General features: G+C 32.9%; 1 protein-coding gene across 1 annotated transcript in view; it reads right to left on the bottom strand.

Annotated features, from left to right (window-relative positions):
- Positions 1-20003, bottom strand: part of LOC126762839 (nuclear transcription factor Y subunit beta) — a 194903-nt gene that overhangs the window by 114026 nt on the left and 60874 nt on the right. Inside the window, exon 2 of the mRNA XM_050479882.1 lies at positions 7590-7763. Within this exon, the coding sequence (XP_050335839.1) occupies positions 7590-7603 (14 nt within the window). The 5' untranslated portion in view covers positions 7604-7763. The remainder of the gene's footprint in view (positions 1-7589; positions 7764-20003) is intronic.

Here is a 20003-nt window from a genome sequence, read left to right as displayed (position 1 = left end):
TTTTTTTTAGTTTACGGGATTTATTTAAGTCATTTCTTTTCTCATCTATTTGGAATGAATGAGGAAGTCGGATGAAAATGTAATACTACACTGCATAGCTCTTGAAAGCTGTTTTTTGTTTTTCACAGAGCTTGGAAGTTCTCCTTCATTTACTGGACTATTTTAGCCATTTCTTTTCTCAAATATTTGGAGTGTACGAAGGAGTAAGTGAAAATATAATATTGAAATCCCACATAGTAATCTACATAGATCTTGAAAGCTTGTTCGTCCTCTCCACAGAGTTCTTCTAGTTTGCTGGATCTCCTTAGTCAATCCTTTTCTTATATATTTGAAGTATATGAGAAAGTCAGACGAAAATATAATAGTCTAATCCCACATACTACATTACAGAACTCTCGAAAGATTAGGCGAATTTCCACAAAGCTTAAAAGGGTTATTTTAGTTTATTGATCTACATAGTCATTTTCTTTCTTATTCATATGTTTCAAGTGTATGGGTAAGATAGATAAAAACAATATATTAGAATACCACATAGCTCCCGGAAGCTTTTCTGAGTTTTCCGCAGAGCTTGGAAGGGTCTTCTTCGTTTTCTTTCTTATATTTTTGAAGTCTACGAAGACGTATGATAGAAACAGCTTCCTAACTTCTTTTATTTACTAAAATTTTAACATATCACAGTTACGTGGCTCTCGAGCGAATTTGAAAGAAAATTTCAAAGCACTCTGAGAACGTTTTTCACTTTCTGAGAATTTGAGCAAGCACAAGACATTGCTTTTCAACGTATTCGAAAGCTTATTGTTTCATGATCATATAGATCAATGACTTCGACATATTTTTGTTGTACAACAAAATAATTAACAGCACTAACGACTAAGCTCTGCAACAAATCGCACGTCATTAATATTATTGCAGTCCAGCCACTTGCAACAGCAGCAGCTTAGTCCCCAAAATAAATGAAAACAACGAGTACTTTGCATAATCTTTTCACTCGACACAAAATGCAGTCAATTATTTTCATTAAAATTATTTCCACAAATTGGCACACAAATCTGACAAAATCTTAAGCCTCTAATGACCGAAATGGGCGGTCAAACCCAAAATTGATGAGGCATATTTAGGCAACCAAACTGAAGGTGGCGGAAGAGAGATTGGCAAACGCTGCTTGTAGTATGCTGCAATATTAGCAACAGCAACAACAACAACAAAATATGAAATGGGCAACAAATTTGTCTAAAATTTCGCATGCAACACACATTCGCTTGCCTAGTTAGTGTGCTGTCGGCCAACTCGTTTAGGCAACTGTGCGGCCATATTATGAGCTAACCAATACAGACGCCGAGTACAGGAGTAATGAGCTAATGGTCAGTCAAATTTAGCGAATGCACAAACCAATTTAATACATCGCCCGAAAAATGCGTGCAACACACGGGGCATGGCTTAAAATTATTGCCATTACAGGCGGCCACCACAAAGAGGTTAGGCGGCTGCATGCGTAGCGACCGTTGGCCGGGAAGAGTTGGTTAACACTGGCATAGCGTTGGCGCTCTATTGGACGGACTCGTGCGTCCAGTTTCGGGCTCAGCTGTTGGCAAATGCTATTATGTAGTCGACGATGCGCTTATTTGGCCCAATAACGGTAAAATTGTGCGTGTGTGTGTTTGCTACGCTGAAAATGTGTGTTCGCACATGTTAATTTTAATTTATACGTTAATTGAAACCACTGCATTTAAATTAAAATAAACTAAATAATGCTTAGAGGGCTTCAAACGTTTACTTTACTAAATAAATTGAAAATCTTCAAACTATGGAAAACGATTAGGATTTCTTTTTAGGTATTTTTATTACTCTCTTTGAAAATTGCAGTCCTCTCTGACTGTAAGTTCATTTATCGGAAAACGATAAAGCCAACTCAAAATTTTATAATTTTTGGTATCGTTTAGGAGTCAGAAAATTATTGTTATTTCTAAAAATAAATGAGAAGAGAGATAACGCACGTTTTTCTTTTTTCTTAAACTCTTTTCTCTCTCTTTCATCAAATAAACCGACATAATATAATTTGAGAGATAAAATAAAGAAAAAAAACTTAGACGGAGAGAAAAGAACTGGATTGGAAGAGAGAGAGAGAAAAAACTATGTGAAAGAGAAGTAACCAGAACTAAAATAGAGAAAAATTTAGGGAGAGACAAGAAGCACTATATGAAAGCGAAAGAAAGCGAAAGAACGACATCTAAAATAAAGAAAAAACTTGAGGAGAAAGAAAACCAGCGAGTGAAAGAGAGTGAGATACAGAAAAGAAGCACTAGGTGATAGCGGAAGAACGAGAAGTTCAGAGTGTTAGAAGAGCACTACTTTTTCAGACAGGTTTCCTTGACATAATTATGGTCCACCGATAGACAATACATAGATAACAACTTTAATAAACTTGTTTCCTCTATCTTTTAACAAATAAACCTACAAAAATGATAACTTGAGAAATAAAATAGAGAAAAAAGTGAAGGAGAGAGAGAAAAAGCAATGACTAAAAGAGTAAGAACGTGAACTTCGAAGTATGAGAAGAGTATTATATTTTCAAAACGGTCCCCTTGACATAATTTACGATCCACCGCTAGATGACGCAATAACGAGTCAGTGTTAAATTTGTTAACTTTCCTAGATTATTGTAAACATTTTGACTTAAAAAAACAAATAAATTATGGAAAATATATCACAATATCTCCAACATTTCACTCAAATCGGCTATGAAACCCCGACCCTTTCTGATAAAAACAAAAAACAACTAAGGGAGAGAGAAGAAAAGCACTAAGTGAAAGAAAAAGAGCTAGAACTTCAGTATATGTATGTATTAGAAGAGGAGCATTACATTTTAGAAGTAGTATACTTGACATAAATTGTGTTCCACCACTAGATGGCGCAACTGCGAGCTAGTGTTAAATTTGTTAACCTCTCCTTCATAAAGGTTATTATTAAACATTTAGCCATGAAATAAAAGTATATTGCTATAAATCTCTCACATTTAACGCAAATCGCATTGGAAACCCCGAAAAATATTAAAAGGTTTTTATTCTTTTCCTTGGTGGTAAAAATTTCAGCATACCGCACCTTGAAGCGTATTATTATGAATCTTATAGTCGAAATACTGCTCAAACTCAATTTTGGTATAACCATTAGCTTTATAAAATGGGGATCTCTGATCCGTGTCTGTTTTGTCTTTTTCATTCAGGGTGTTTTTTAAAGTGGCGGGTCCAAAACCCAGCGCACAACCCTCGGGAGGAATCTTTCGTCTTCTCTTCTTAGCTAACCTTCAAAGGAATGTTTTTTGGCTACCCAGAGGATACGTGGTCTAAGATCGGAAGTCGTGAGCTGTTTGAGCCATATGTAAAAGAAGCGTTTCTGGCCACTCCCAAGTGAATAGCGCTCTGAGAAATTTCCTCCCTTGTGTGAACACATGCCTTCATAAAAATTAACTCTTTCAGCGCTTTTCATCTATCTTGTAGAACGACCTTTAAGGTTCTCATTATTTTTGGAAAAAGTCACACAGTACCATATCTTCTCGAATACGGAGGCTGGAGCATCCTTACAGCAAAAAGTTCTTATAAGGAAAAGTTTTTTATTTGACGACATATCTTTAAGAAATTTGGTATGGGTTATTACTCAAAGCATCGCTATAATATCCGAACATAGTTTTCAGATCGAACAGTAGCATATAGCTGCCATACAAACCGACTTCGAAAAATTAAGTTCTTGTAAGGAAAACTTTTTCATTTGACGAGATATTTTCAAGAAATTTCGCGTGAATTATTATTCAAGGTAAGGTTATAATCTCTAAAGAAATTGTGCAGATCGGACCACTATAGCATATAGCTGCCATACAAACTTACCGATCAAATGCAAGTTTTTGAATGCAAACTTTTTTTGTGAAGAATATGAAAAATTCTCAAAATTGGACATATATTATTGTCTAAAGCAACGGTACAATCTGCGAAAGATTTGTTCAGATTAGACTACTATAGCATATAGCTGCCATATAAATTTGACGACCAAATTCAAGGTTTTGAATGCACATTTTTTTTGTGAAGAATATGATTTTGGTTGAAAACTACAATTCATTCCCGCACTACAAAGCTCCAGCTTCATACGCAATTATTGTTAAATTACAAGCGCCAAAAATAATACTCTTAAATTCCTTTTTAAGCAAAATTCCGCTTTGTAATTAACTTTTTTAGCAACTAAAGCTGTACGCCTTAAATAAAAAGTGCCTTCCACGGCCGCCTACATAATCGTTGTGTCTAAAAAAGTGGCAACGCTTGAAAAAATACGCGCCAGTTGTCGTTGAAGTCCATAATTTGGCTGTTTGTGCAAAGCGCCGCCGAATTGGAAACCTTGAACCGTGAAAATATTATTTTACACGCAAAATAAACAACAACAATCACAGCTAGTACAACAACAATGTGTGCGCAGCGAATCAATGCAAAATCATAAATAAACAAGTTGCAAAAATTAAGGAAAAACAATAAATATTAAAGCGCACACATACACACACACAACTACGCTCGTGTATGAATAAATGCTTAATAAATATAGCTTGTGTGTGTGTGCGTGTGTTGCTGCGCCGGAACTGGCAGAAAAACAATAAATAAATGCAGTTGTGCGACAAAGCGCAATCTGTTCGCCAGTGACTTTTCCAGCGTTTTTTCACACTTTTGCCGCTTTTTACACAACTACATACATATACACACGCTTACAATGCCCTCGGTGCTCATTGTACTTGACCTGTGCGGCTGTGTGTGTTTGCTTGCGTCTGGTTGGGGTCGGCCACTTATATTGACATATTAATTCGTTACGCCATATTGGTCATCACAAGCGATTGGCTTTTGTTCATGTATGTGTGTGCGTATGTGAGCTGTTACATGTACTATTTGCCATTGTAATTGTTGTTGTCATGGCTTCGTATTGCGTTTCAGTGATTTCACATGAGATTTCGTCATCGAAAAGTGCTTTGCGCTTTAAACTAGCGCAGGCGGGCCGTGAGCGGAGTGCGGACTTGATAATCTTTATTTTTTTGCCTTGCGCCATATTTGCAGTTGCAGTCAAATGTGACAGACTGTAAATTGACCAGCCAGTTGGTGTGCGGAAAATATTAAAATCCAATGTAAATAATAAAAATTTACAATAAAAATATTTTGTTTGAATTAAATTCGACTAAAAGTGCAACACTGCTGCAAATACTTATGTGAGTGTGTGAGTGACGGCAGCGTTGTTGCAGAATTTAATAAATGCAGCATAAGTTGTGGCGCAAATTGACAATGCATTTCACATATGGATTAGGAGTGGAAATAAATTTATAAATTGTAGCTAAAAAAAAGAAAGTTTTGTTAATATTTGAGCTTAATTTACATTTCACTAGAAACACTAATTAATTTTTCATATTACAAGTTTAAGAAAAATGCTTTAAGAATTATATTTATTTAAAAGCATTACAACTCTTATTAAAAATCTTTAGCTTTCACTAAAAACTTTGTTGAAAACCGTACACATAGCTTTGGCAACTTCTAAAAGCTCAAAACGCTGCCCTCCATTTAATACTTGCGACAAAGCTTACACTTCCCTTATATAACTTTCGAGGCTTCCACTACCAGAGCCTCCAGAAATTTTGAAACACTATCACTGAAGCTCAAAAAGCTTCGTTTTGCTAAATAAATATAAAAAGCTTTCCCAGGTAAGCTTACTGAATGCTTTTTGTACTAAATTCAATAATTGAAAGCTTTCCGTGAAATGAGATATTTGGAAACCATTATCACTAAAACGCAAAAAGCTACATTTCGCTTAATAAATGTCAAAAGTTTTCACGTAGGAAGCTTCCTGAAAGCTTTATGTTAGACACGCTGTAAGTGAATGCTTTCAGTGAAATGAGAGAATTGCAAATCAAAAAAGCTCATTTCGCTTAATTAATATCAAAAGCTTTCACTTGGAAAGCTTCCTTAAGGTTTTTTGTTAGAAACGCAAAAAGTGAATACCTTCAGTGTAATGAGAGAATTGAAAACCACTATCAAAAAAGCTCATTTGGCTTAGTAAATGTCAAAAGCTTTCACTTAGAAAGCTTTCTGGAAAGCTTTTTGTTAGAAACGCAGTCAATGATAATTTTTGATAATGAGGAACAATACCGCTTAAGCACAAAACGCTTTCCTTCATCTAATAAAAGCAAAGGCTTTCACTAGGAAAGCTTACTGAAAGCTGTATTGTTGTAAAGAAGAAAAATGGTAAATTTCGTGGAAATAAAAGAATTTGAAACACTATCATTAAAGCTCAAGAAGCTATGTACGCTTCGCTTAATAAATGAAACAAATTTTTTGCACGTAAATCTTCCTGAAAGCTTTACACAATAAACGCAATACAAGTGTAGCGGAAATAAAATATTGGAAAATTAGTAAAGCTCTAAAAGCTTGGATTTGCTGTATAAATGCGAAAAGCTTTTAATAGGAAAGCTTTCTAAGAGGCTTTTTGATAAAAGCAATACATGATCATTTTTGGAGGAATGAGAAAATTGGAAAATTCTATTACTAAAGCTCAAAAAGCTTCCATCCGCTTAATAAATGCGAAAAAATGTTCACTAAATTTATGTTACTTTCACTCTGAAAGCTTCCAGAAATTGTTTGGTAATAAAAGCAATTAATGATAATTTTCGGCGAAGTGCGAAAATTGGAAAATATTACCACTAAAGCTCAAAGAGTTTCGCTTCGTTTAAAAAAATAACTATGAAAGGCAGTAACTTTGGGGCCATTAGACACTTAGATATCTTCTAACTCATGAATATTTTCATTTCAAACTTCTCCAACGCTTTGAAAAAACTTCTCGCTCGACTTCATTTGTTTTCTTAAACGCATGAAAAGAGCTTTCACTATGGAAGCTAGTTAGTAAAAGTTTCATAACAATAATTTCAGGCATTTAAAGAGATTACAAAATATTTTCTGAGGTACACTACTTAGCATTTTTTAGGCTATGACAACTAGAACGAATGGAAGCTCAGGAAGGAAAATACGTACAATTTTGTCAAAGTTTGAGAGCTTCATTTCAATTGCCTGCATTAAGGAATGGAGAGTGCTTCTCGGTACAGTTCTCAAACTCTCACTATAAAAGCTTCTTGAGTATATTAGATGTTTCCGTTAGGTTATGGTCAAAACTTAAAGTGTTTTTGGAATGTGAAAGCTTTCAGGCAAAAAACGTTTTTTGGAAACTTTCATTATAAAAGCTTTCACAAGTTTTCTTTCTAAGCGTTTTGGCTATTGTTTTTAGGTTATGATGAGGTTTACATAAGTTCAAATTATGAAGAAAGTTTCAAGACAGAAAAAACAAGGACTTTTGGCAAAGTAAGAAAACCCAATTTCGATTTTCGCTATTTATGAATGAAAAGCGCTTTTCGATTCCGCTATGAAACTTTCACTATAAAAGCTTTCATAAGATTGTTTTTTAATTTCATTAGAAATTTTGCTTGAGATACTCAGTTTTCGTTAACTTTAATGATTATCCAGAAATTTTTCAAGATTGTTGCAAAAAACTTTTAGTAAATAAATATATTTAAAATTTCACTTACCTTTTGGTAATTCATATTTTCATCTGTTAGACTTTCAGCACATCAATGAAATTTTTATAGCACAAAGATTATAGCACAAACTCACTTTGACAGTATTGGTTATTTAAAAAATTTTCATGCACACACAAACGTTTCGGATTAGTGCTTATAAAAGACGCACTGCATTTTGCTTGATCTGAAAAGAGACAAGGAAAACAGTTTTTTAATGATTTAAAATTAATTTATTAGTGCTATAAAATATATGTATATATATTATTAATAAAATATGCAATGATATAAAATATGCTGAAAATTGTGCTTAGAATTTTTTTTAAATATTAGAAAATATTTGAAATTTTGGAAATATTTTGAAAGTTTTTAAAATTTTTTGAAAGCTTTTTTTTTTAACATTTTTAAAGCCAAAAACACACAAACAAGTTTTCGTTGAAAATTTCTTGAAATTTTTTAAAGTTTTTAAAATTTTTTTTTAACATTTTTAATGGCTAAAAACATACAAGCAACGTTTTATTAATTTTTTTTTCAAAATTTTTTAAAAGTTTTTGAAATTTTTTAAAACTTTGTTGAAATTTGTTAGCATTTTTAAAGCCAAAAACATAAAAATAACATTTTTATTGAATTCTTTAATAGTTTTTTCAAGTTTTCGAAAATTTGTTGAAATTTTTTGAAATTTGTAAAAATTTTTTATAATTTTCTGAGCCAAAAACATACAAACAAGCTTTTTATTGCATTTATTTTCACAAAAACGTTTAATATACACAACTTGTTTTCGAAATATTTCGAATATTTTTATTTTCATAATTTTTTGTTTTACAAAATTTTACAAATTTTTCATTTTAAGAAAAAAAAAATTTTTCAATTTGAAAATTGTTTTTCAAAACTTTTTAAATTTTTTTTATAATTTTTAAAATCTTAGTTTTCAAACTTCATCTCTGTCTGCATTCTAACAATCATTCTAATTAAGTACTCAAAAGGCAAATACTTGCTTGTTAGCCTTGCAACAAACCAAAAACGCTTAATTTGTTACTTCGGCTACCTGCTCACCAGCTTTTATAAATTAAAGTATGTGCTTTCATAACATTATAAAGACGCTTGCAACATATTCCTACTTCGTTCCTTTGCAACAAAATCTACCTTGTGCTATTTAATTTCGCAGCGTACGAAATGAACGTCTGCCAGCAGGTTAATTACAATAATATACAACTACATGCATATTATGCGCCTAAAGGTAGGCAACAATGATTCAAGCGTCTTCCCAAGCAGTCCTGCTGGCAAATGCAATTGCAACGTCTTTATTAAGTCAAGACGAGAAGACAAATAGACATTGAGTTGTGCAAATTAAGAGGCCAAACAAGCAAATTTCTCTCATAAACCATGCGCCTCAAAGTGTGCTAGAGAAATTTGGCTGGATATACGAAGCGTTGTAGTTATAAGTTTTTTATATGTAAATATTTCCTTGGAAGTGGTGATAGAAGGGGTTTGAGCGTTAATAAGTCTGAAGTAGTAAATACAAGTTTCACTTGTGAATAATATGGAGCTTGTTGGTGTTGTATATTAAATGGACTGTGAGAAACCTGCGAAAGTCTGAAATACATGAGCGCAAAGATAAAATATCACTTTAAAGAAGTATTCTTCAAAAACCACTCAAACTATGGAATATACTATATAATATTGGGTTGTGGCTGGTTTTGAAACCGGAAGCGTTCTGAATGAATAGAAAACAATTCTTTTTTGGGTAGCTAGGTAGAGTGGATATCTACAGGTCTTGAGGAGGCCCATTAGGTTACCACCGGCAAAAAAGTTCCATCACTATATTGATCTCTGAACCATTCCGTGTTTCTTATATATATATAGCAAGATTCTTCTGCACTTGGTCGTTCCAACGGAATGGAGGTCTTGCTCTTCTTCTGCTTCTTTCGGCGGGTACTACGTCAAATACTCTCATAGCTGGAGTGTTTTCATCCACTTGACTTACTTTACTTCTTCAAATTATCTAGAATAAATATCGTGTTCCAACTTTCTTCGAAGTCAAGGTGTTGATCCTACTTCCAGCTCAATAAAAGGGTCTTTACTCGAGTTCAGCTAAAAGCCCTATACGAAATTCAACTTGTCATGCATTTGTGCCCAGCTCTTAGCTTCTTCTGCATATAATCGCATTCACCCTAAAGCGAAATTACTCTAAATAAGTTTACAGCATTTAGCAAAGCCCCACACCAATGCGCTCACAACATCATTAAGCCACATTTAGAAGTGTTCCAGACATTTTGTGATTGATACGCCATTGTTGACATTAATTTGCGATGACAAATCAAATTATATCCGCAGCAGCAGCGCTCGAAGCAGCTACAGTAGCGCACGAAAGTGTGTGTTTGTGAGATTATGAGAAGGCGGCTTGGAAGGAAGAGCAAGGATAATGCTGTCGTTGCAGTTTTCACACATGCTTAGATTGAGTTTATATCCGCAGAATGGGTTTATATCCCTTATATGAATGTGTTGGTATACAGACAAATACATATACATAAATGTATGAATTTTTGCATACACTGTTAGAGCAGATGCCACAGAAGCATGGAAAATGAGGGACGACTGCACGGATGAGCGAAATAAAGTGATTTGAGCAAACCCAGAAGACAGGGAAGGTCAACGAGGCATCTACAGCGCCTTAATATATGCTAAATGACAAACATACATACTTGTAAACACATGCAAAGGCATGCTAAACAAAACAACAACAACAATGACTACTTTGAGCAGCAAACGAGTTGACAATGAGCGTTGAAAAACACCAAACGTCAGCTGAATTTGACAGCTTGCAGCAGCGCGTTGTCAAACGGCAGAGCGCAAGCGAAAAAGTCAAGAGAGAGAGAGTGAGTGCTGATGAGTGCGGCATATAAAAGCAAGCATAGCGCACGCATAATCCCGTTAACACTCACAAACCAAGCAAGCAACCAACTGTCAGTCGCTGACAGGTGTAACGCTCAGCGTGACGACGCGGCGCTCTGGTTCTTGTCTGGTTCTTCTCTTCATTTTTGCTGTTGTTGTGCCAGTGAAGTGCTTAGAAGCATAACATTAATTAAGTTTGTAACGACAAATGCCAACAATGTCAACAACACGAACACCAGCGCGCCAAAGTCAAAGCTAATGACGAGCGTGTGTATTCGGGAAAGTCAGACTTTGTCACTTTTGGCTGCTGGCAGGTGGTTGACAATGTCGGCACCCATTGTTGTTGCTATAGAGTTGTTTGGCGCTTCGTTTGTGCTGATGTAGGTGGCGTTTGACAGAAGGTGCTGCTGCAGGAGCCGAGCTGCCGCTTGTCACATGACAATGCTAATTTTATGAACTCCACGCTATGGATCCAGAGCGTGTATGGGACTCCTGGTTGACTTCGGGTGTCATATACAAGTATATAGTCATATATGTATGCATAATAATTTTGCGAATATGCCAAAAGACAGTAGTTTGCCAGTTTGTGTGGTATACTTGCTAATCCAGACTCCACTTATTTGGGTATTTGGTATTGTGTATTCCTTCTCTTTTCTGGGTATTACTTTTGTTAGGTTTTAGGTGCTTATAAACATAGTATTTCAAGCTCAAAACCAGTTTGCGGTAATCATTGTGTGGTAACCACTTTCTTCCTTAATTCACAACCGGGAATTTATGGTGTTTAAGCAAACTGCATGTTATTGTATTGAGGAGAGCTTCTAAAAATTACAAATTAAATTAAAATTTTATTTGTTTTTAATATTAATTCAATATTTATTCATTACCAATCAATATTTTGTCTAGTCCTTCGATCATATCCAGCTATTGTCATAACATTTACATAACCTGAATAGAGTTTAGCAACTTTGCCACGAAATTTGTAACACTCTGTAGCAAATATCGGAGAGCCTTACAAATATTGTCACTCAGTTCTTGAGATATCGATCTACAAACGTGCTTTTCTCCCCAAGAGGTTGCTTATTTAATGAAACTGTTGTTTTCGGACCAGTATAGTTTACAGCTTTCATACAAATGAACGATGAAAATCCAATCCTTGTATAGAAAACTTTTTTCTTTGTCGAGATATTTTCCTGAAATTTCACTTAACTTGGTTTTTAAGATAGACCTACCATCTCCGAAGAAATTTTTCATATCGGACCACTATAGCATATAGCTGTCATACAAACTGATCGATCAAAATGAAGTCTTTGTAAGAAAAACTTTTTTATTGAACGAGGTATCTTCATGAAAATTGGCACGAACTATTCTTTAAGTTAGCAGTACTTTTGACGAAGAAATTATTCGGATCGGGCTACTACAGCATATAGCTGCCATACAAACTGAACCATCAAAATCGTGTTTTTATAAGAAAAACTTGCACATGTGAAGGGTATGATAGCTTGAGCTGAGGCTAACATTTTTCGTTGGTTTTTAGCTTTTGGATTTCATATAAATGCCGCTTCAAAACCAAAAGGAAAAAATTACGAAAAACCGCGTTTTTTTCTACTAGCAAGTGTATATAAAAGCTTTATATAAATTTTAAAATAAGTAAAAGGGTCAAAATTATTAAAATTCGTGACAAAAAATTTTCCTTGGATATTAAGTTCTTATCTTTTCGACAAAAATTTAAGATAAATTCGCCAAGTCGCCGAAAAAAAATTTTTTAACTAAAGCTATTTATTATAAGATCTTAAAGTTTATTTAGGACTAAAATTTAATATATGACAAACCGTCTTTAAAGTAAAAATTTCATTTTTTTTGTTGCCATCTTATGATTTCTCGCAAAAGCCAGACGCTTTACAACACACGCTGTTGCACTCATTCAATTGTTTAGGCGCCTTTTTGCCTGTGTTGTTGTTATTATTTTCAGAACATTGTATTTTAATACGCTTTTGATATTTTTTTCACTACCATTTCATGCAACTTATGGGCCTTTTCTGCTGTAAATAAATGCATTTCGCCTTGCTGCACAAAGAGTGTGAAATAAAACGCAAACAAAAGGCGCGGACGAGTGGGTGGGCAGGTGAAAATAAATGTAAGCGAGTTGTTTGATAGAAGAAACACATTTTAATGCATTTTGCAGCGCTTAAGTAAATGCAAAAGTATAATTCAAGTTATAAAAAGTGACTTTTGTAAGGAAAGTTGATTTAGAAAGAAAATTTTCATGGTTGTAAGGTCAGTTGTTTCTTAGTAGAAATGAATAAGTGTGTTGAAATAAGAAAATATGAGCGAAATCTCTTGCTTTTATGACCGTTTTAAGGATTCAGATATGCACTATAAGTTAAATTTTAAATTTGTTGCCTACATTTAGGATTTTTTTACTTCTAATAATAATTTGAAATATATATTGCCTACTTTTAGGATTGTACTGAATTTTTAAGGCACACTTTTTACCGTGTTAAGGCTTTAGATATTTGTTGGACGTTAAATTTTATAGATGTTGCCTACTTTTAGGAACTTTTTTACTTCTAATAATAATTTGAAATATATATTGCCTACTTTTAAGATTGTACTGATTTTTTTAAGGCACACTTTTTACCATGTTAAGGCTTCAGATATTTGTTGGACCGTTAAATTTTAATAGATATTGCCTACTTTTAGGATTTCTTTTTTACTTTTAATAATAATTTGAAATAGATTGCCCACTTTTAGGATTATACTGAATTTTTTAGGGTCACTTTGGACCATTTTAAGGTTTCAGATATTTCTTATGCGTTAAATTTTAAATTTATTGCATACTTTTAGGATTGTACTGAATTTTGTAAAGCACACTGATGCTTACTGAAGCAAAGTATCAGCGAAAATTACTATAAAAATTGGAGTAGAGAAACTGTAACAGATATTTTTTTTGTAATGTGCTGTAAAAGCATTGTTTTTTTTTTTAATTTATTTGTTTTAATTTATCAATCACGAAAAGCAAACCTAAATCTGTATTATCGATATAAACATTTTTTTCATAATTTTCTTCACCACTAAAAGAACTCAATAAATATTGCTTTTAATTCAATTTTGTAAGAGTCTCATTCAATTTAGCCGTGTTTCACACCACTTATTTCTCTATCTCTGCAAAAGATTGATGATCATGAGCTTATCAGTATTTTTATTTTCACTCAATTAAAAACACTCAAAAAATATTCTCTTTTACGACAGAGTTTCAGTCAATTTAGCAATGTTTTACACCACGTACTTTCCTCTCCACATCTTTTTTCCCGCTGTCTTTGCTTATAAATAAAAGTTTGAGCACTTTATGAGCTTATCTGACTTAGCTTTTTTCAATTCAAACTTTTATGAATATTTATAATTTCACTTCACTAAAAGCACTCAATAAATAATAAGTCATTTATGTAAGAGTCTCATTCAATTTAGCCACGTTTCACACCATGTACTTCTCTCTCCCCCCCTTTCTTCACGCTGATTTTGCTTATATACTACAGTTTGAGCACCGTATGAGCTTAGCTGATTGAATTTCTTTTCACTTCTTACTTTTATCAGTGTTTTAAAATGATAAAGAGTGAAAATCACTCCACTAAGATCGCTCAATAAATATTACTTGCTTATTAACTCAATAGTATTAGAGTTTCACTCAATTTAGCCAAGTTTCACACCACATAATACTCTGCCACTCCCTCTTTGGCGCTGACTTTGCTGAAATACACAAGTTTGAGCCATTTTTGAGCTTATCGGTATAAATTTTGTGCACTTCTTACTTTTATCAGTCCTTTTATTTTTATTTATTTACTTTTCCATTATTTATTTACTTTTTTATGTTTCCGCTATAAACTGTCTCCACAAAATTTGGAGTAGCGCCACTCCACAGCATTGATTATTTCGTACATTTTTTCCAAACACTTCACAAACAAACTTTTGCACAATTTTTTTTTATTTTTTTGAAACACTTTGTATTATTTTCGTCCTCATACACCAGTATCTGGCCGCTGCGTTCGTCCAACTCCATGCAACTTCCAAAACAAATGTATGTACACTCTGCGCCGTATATCACTCTCACTTGTAGACTACATATGTCAAAGTTTTTAATTTGTAACTACGCGAAAGCGGCAGTTAATTGCTCAGAAAAAATGTTGTTAAAACTTTTTAATATTTGCCAAATTGCTGTAAGACTTTTTCTGTGACTTTTTACCGGCACTTTTATTGTTGAGTTTATATATACATTATATATGTTTATAATTTAGTTATATATTTATTAATATATATACATATATATATATGTATATATTTTTTTATTTTCGGAGATGGACTTGCTACGCTTGCCTCAGTATACTTGCAGGATAGGAAATTTGATTCCTCATATATAGGAGTACACACAATAAAAATTAGGTTGGAAAGATGACAAAAATAACAATATAATTTTGGCGTTTTATAATTGTATATATTTTTAAATTATGTAAAAATTATGTGTTCACGATTTCCTAATAAATTTTTTGTTTACTTGTCATATATTTCGCTTTTTCCTTTGGGTAATTCAACTGAATGAAAATAAATTTTTCATATTTTACAGCTCGTTAATTTCGTTGAAAATTGTTTAGCTTTTTAGTGCTTGGTTTTTACAATATATTTTCGATTTAATTCTTCTAAATTAAAAATATACATATAAATATTCAATTTTTAGAGCATTTCAGAGAAAAAAGTTCCGAAAGAGCGAATATTTATGGTTTTGTACTAAAATGCAAGCAAAGCGCCTAACACTATGCTTTGCCAAAAACAATAATAGATTGTAAAAAAGGAGCATAGACGCCTGTTAAAATAGTGTTTGCTCTACTTTCATGCATTTATGAACAAATTTATTCCACTAAAATAATGAATGTCTTCAAAAAATTTCAAAAATATTTTTTAGCACAAAATATTTACAATAATTAATAAATATTTTTTATGAAAAAAAAATTTTTAATACATTTTTTTAAGTAAAATAAAATTATTAAACCAGAATTTTTTTAATAAATCTAAAAATTTCAATTAATAGTTTTAAAAAAAATTGTTTTCAATAAATATATTTTAATCAAAAAAACTTTTTAATAAATTTTTAAATATTTTTTGGTAAACATTTTTTATATTAATTACTATATAGTTTTTAAGAAAATTTTTTTAAATAACTGTAAAAAAAAATTAAACAAAAACAAAAAATTTTTTAATAAATCATCAAAAAAAAAAATCTTAATATTTTTAAATAAAAATTGTTTTTAATAAATATTTTTTAATCAAAAAAACTTGTTAATAAATAATAGATCTTTTTTCAGCAAAAATTTTTTTAATAAATAAATTTTTAACAAAAAAAAATTAAAATAAATACCTTGTACAGAAAAAAAAAATTTTAATAAATAATTTTTCAAACAAACAAATTTCTTAAGCAAATAAATTTTTTAATAATCATTTTTTAAGCAAAAAAAAAAAATTTTAAGCAAAATTTTTTTAAAGTATAGAAAACAAATTTTTTACTAAATATTTGTATACCAAAAAAAATTTTGCATAAATCTTTTTTAGTGAAAAAACTTTTTAATAAATATTTTTTAAGCAAATAAATCTTTTAATAAACATTTATTAAGCAAAAATATAAAAAAAAATTTAAGCAAACATTTTTTTATTACATACCTTTTAGGAAAACAAATCTTTTACTAAATATTTGTATACCAAAAAAAATTTCATAAATATTTTTTAATAAAAAAACCTTTTTAATAAATATTTTTTGGGAAAAAAAACTTAACAGAATCAAATATTTTTTAACAAAAACAAAATTTTAATAAAAATAATAAAAATTGCTTAATGAAAAAATTCAATTGTTTATACCAAAACCATTCAAATGTGGTAAGACATGTTCAAAATGATAAAAAATTTTGATATTATCTAAAAATTTTTGTTTTTATCATAAAATTTAGGAACAACGATACCATTATATTATTGTTAATAAAATTTTTGACCAAAACATATTTTTAAAATTTTTCTATGCCCTGAACAGGGTATATAAAGTTTGCCGCGAAGTTTGTAATAGCCAAGAGGAAACGTTCGAGAGCATATAGAAAAATATATGAACATACTAAATATGTATATATACATATGTATCGGGTGATTTTTTAAAGCTTGATAACTTTTTTTAAAAAAAACGCATAAAATTTGCAAAATCTCATCGGTTCTTTATTTGAAACGTTAGATTGGTTCATGACATTTACTTTTTGAAGATAATTTCATTTAAATGTTGACCGCGGCTGCGTCTTAGGTGGTCCATTCGGAAAGTCCAATTTTGGGCAACTTTTTCGAGCATTTCGGCCGGAATAGCCCGAATTTCTTCGGAAATGTTGTCTTCCAAAGCTGGAATAGTTGCTGGCTTATTTCTGTAGACTTTAGACTTGAGCCCCACAAAAAATAGTCTAAAGGCGTTAAATCGCATGATCTTGGTGGCCAACTTACGGGTCCATTTCTTGAGATGAATTGTTCTCCGAAGTTTTCCCTCAAAATGGCCATAGAATCGCGAGCTGTGTGGCATGTAGCGCCATCTTGTTGAAACCACATGTCAACCAAGTTCAGTTCTTCCATTTTTGGCAACAAAAAGTTTGTTAGCATCGAACGATAGCGATCGCCATTCACCGTAACGTTGCGTCCAACAGCATCTTTGAAAAAATACGGTCCAATGATTCCACCAGCGTACAAACCACACCAAACAGTGCATTTTTCGGGATGCATGGGCAGTTCTTGAACGGCTTCTGGTTGCTCTTCACCCCAAATGCGGCAATTTTGCTTATTTACGTAGCCATTCAACCAGAAATGAGCCTCTTCGCTGAACAAAATTTGTCGATAAAAAAGCGGATTTTCTGCCAACTTTTCTAGGGCCCATTCACTGAAAATTTCTTGATTGGACTTTCCGAATGGACCACCTAAGACGCAGCCGCGGTCAACATTTAAATGAAATTATCTTCAAAAAGTAAATGTCATGAACCAATCTAACGTTTCAAATAAAGAACCGATGAGATTTTGCAAATTTTATGCGTTTTTTTTAAAAAAAAGTTATCAAGCTCTTAAAAAATCACCCGATACATACATAGGTATATAGAGAATATGGTCAGTGTGACGAGCTGACTTGATTTAGCCATACGCGTCTGTCGGTCTGCCTGTATATACGGCAACTAGTCCCTCTGCTTTCGAGCTATCGCTCAGAAATTCTAGACACGTTCTTTTTTTCGTCAAGTTGCTATTCATTTGCCGGTACCGACAATATCGGACCACTATAGCATATAGCTGTCATACAACCTGATCGATCAAAATCAAGTTTTTGTGTGGAAATATTCTTCATTTGACGCGATGTCTTCACGAAATTTGGCGTGAACTATTGTCCAAAGCAATGCTGCAATATTCGAAAAAAAATTTCTGGATCGGCCCATTATATCAAAAAGCTAAACTACCAAAGCCATATTCTTGGCTGAGAACAACGTTATTTTTTAAGTGTATGCTGGATCGGGTACAATAGAAGTTTACGTTTTATCTAATTTTTACATTATTGACCTTAAAGTCTAAGTTTTACGTTAAGATTAATACTTTTTTATTTTATACTACATATTTCTAGCTTTAGGACGAAAATAAAACACCCAGAATCCAGGTTAAAAAAATTATTGAAGACAATTATGCCAGATTTCATCTTCCTAGAATATAAAATCTCTCTACCATATGCTCGTAATGCGAAAAGAAACAATTTCTTACACCAAAACGAAAACTCTATCTCCCCGAACGAAAAAAAAAATCCCTTTCAAGCAATTAAAAGTAAATCAAAATGGTATTCGCTTTCGAGTGAGCTTAACTCTCAACTACTCTGCAGCAATTTATTATATTAAACACAAGCGCCTATAAGCATACCAGCAAATTTGTTATGCTTTCACTGCGCTTACCGACATCATCATTAAGCTAACCAAAAAATGTGCTCAGCTCCCGGTAAAGAATAAGAAAAGAGGGAAATTTTTTTCTTATCCACCCTCTGTAGCCAACGCACCGCCGGCGCCCACACCATTTCGCTGAGAGAAAGCAGAAACCGTTGCGAATCGAAAAGTCATCAATCATTTCAGGAAAAAAAAATAAAACCAAATAAGTTCTCAAATAAAAAGCAAGGCAGGCAAATGATGAAAGCGAAAGTTGCCACAAATTTTTGTAATGAATACCAAATAAATAAATGTAAATAAAGGAGGAGGCAAGAGCATATGGTTAAAATATGGCGTAGTCTGTTCGCAGAAATCACCCCTGCAGCCATCTGCTTGGACTACGAGGTCATTCCTGGATTACGTCGACGACGTCGTACAGTACGCCGACCGGACTTCGGACGCAACTAACTTTCGACAGGTACTGACCGCCATTCACAGCGGAGCCATCAACACCTTCACCGACTCCCTTCCCGTGAATAGCGTTCTTGGAGTCAAACCAGCACCCATCGCAGACGAAGAGCTCCAGCTGCCGCGAGAAACGCGTGTGACCCTTGCGCAACTTCGTTCTGGATACTGTAGCAGGTTAAACTCCTACTTATCCAGAATAGACCCTGACATTAAATGTATGTCCTGTATGACACTGGTCAACTCTTTGCATGCCCTACCAACCCCACTCGTCTAACACCCAATTCCCTTTGGTCCGTCCCCGTCGAAACAGCACGTTTCTTGGGCCTACCGTTAGATGACCTCGACGACAACACAAATGATATTTACCATCCCAACGGGGATTAAATCTCCGTTAAAACAACAACAAGCATATGGTTAAAATATGGCGTAGTCTGTCATAAAAAAAATCGAAACTGAGTTTAAATACATTAACATAAAATTATAGGCTTCCGCTAACAGTTATAACCAATATATTGGGTAGTCTAATAAGTCTTCTCGTATTTTGCCAATAGATGTCGTTACAGTCGTATATCTCCACCGCTAACTTTCACATTGTGTCAATGTGTTGGACAGATGAGATTTTAAGCTTCATTTAACTAAAAAAAAACTATTCTGGGAAGTTGAAAAAAAGTTACAGCTGTTCTAAAATTAGTGAAAATAGTGAAGAAATTCGCTATATTTTGAAATTTTTGTATACAAAGGAAGAATGCCACACAAGCCACCAATGAAATTTGTGAAGTTTACGGAGACGATACTGCATCAGTTCGTGTAGCACAACAATGGTTCGCTCGCTTCCGTGCTGGAAATTTCGAAATTTCTATTTACACTGTTTAATGTCTCTAGGGGAAAAAAGGCAAAAAGATATCGACTAAAGTGGTACATATTTGTTTATTTATTTATAAGTATAATTATAAAAAAAAGTTGAAGTTTGATTAGAAATACGAAAGGAATTTTTCGACTACCCAATATAACCATTTATAATAACCACTTTATGACCATTTGTAATAACCACTTTATAACCAAAACTCAAATTTTGTTTCAACATAAGTGGTTTCTTATATCGTTTTTTCTTCGCC

The sequence above is a fragment of the Bactrocera neohumeralis genome, chromosome 6 (assembly GCF_024586455.1).
Source record: "Bactrocera neohumeralis isolate Rockhampton chromosome 6, APGP_CSIRO_Bneo_wtdbg2-racon-allhic-juicebox.fasta_v2, whole genome shotgun sequence".
Classification (NCBI taxonomy): Eukaryota; Metazoa; Arthropoda; class Insecta; order Diptera; family Tephritidae; genus Bactrocera; species Bactrocera neohumeralis.
This window is presented reverse-complemented; position numbering and strand designations above follow the sequence as displayed.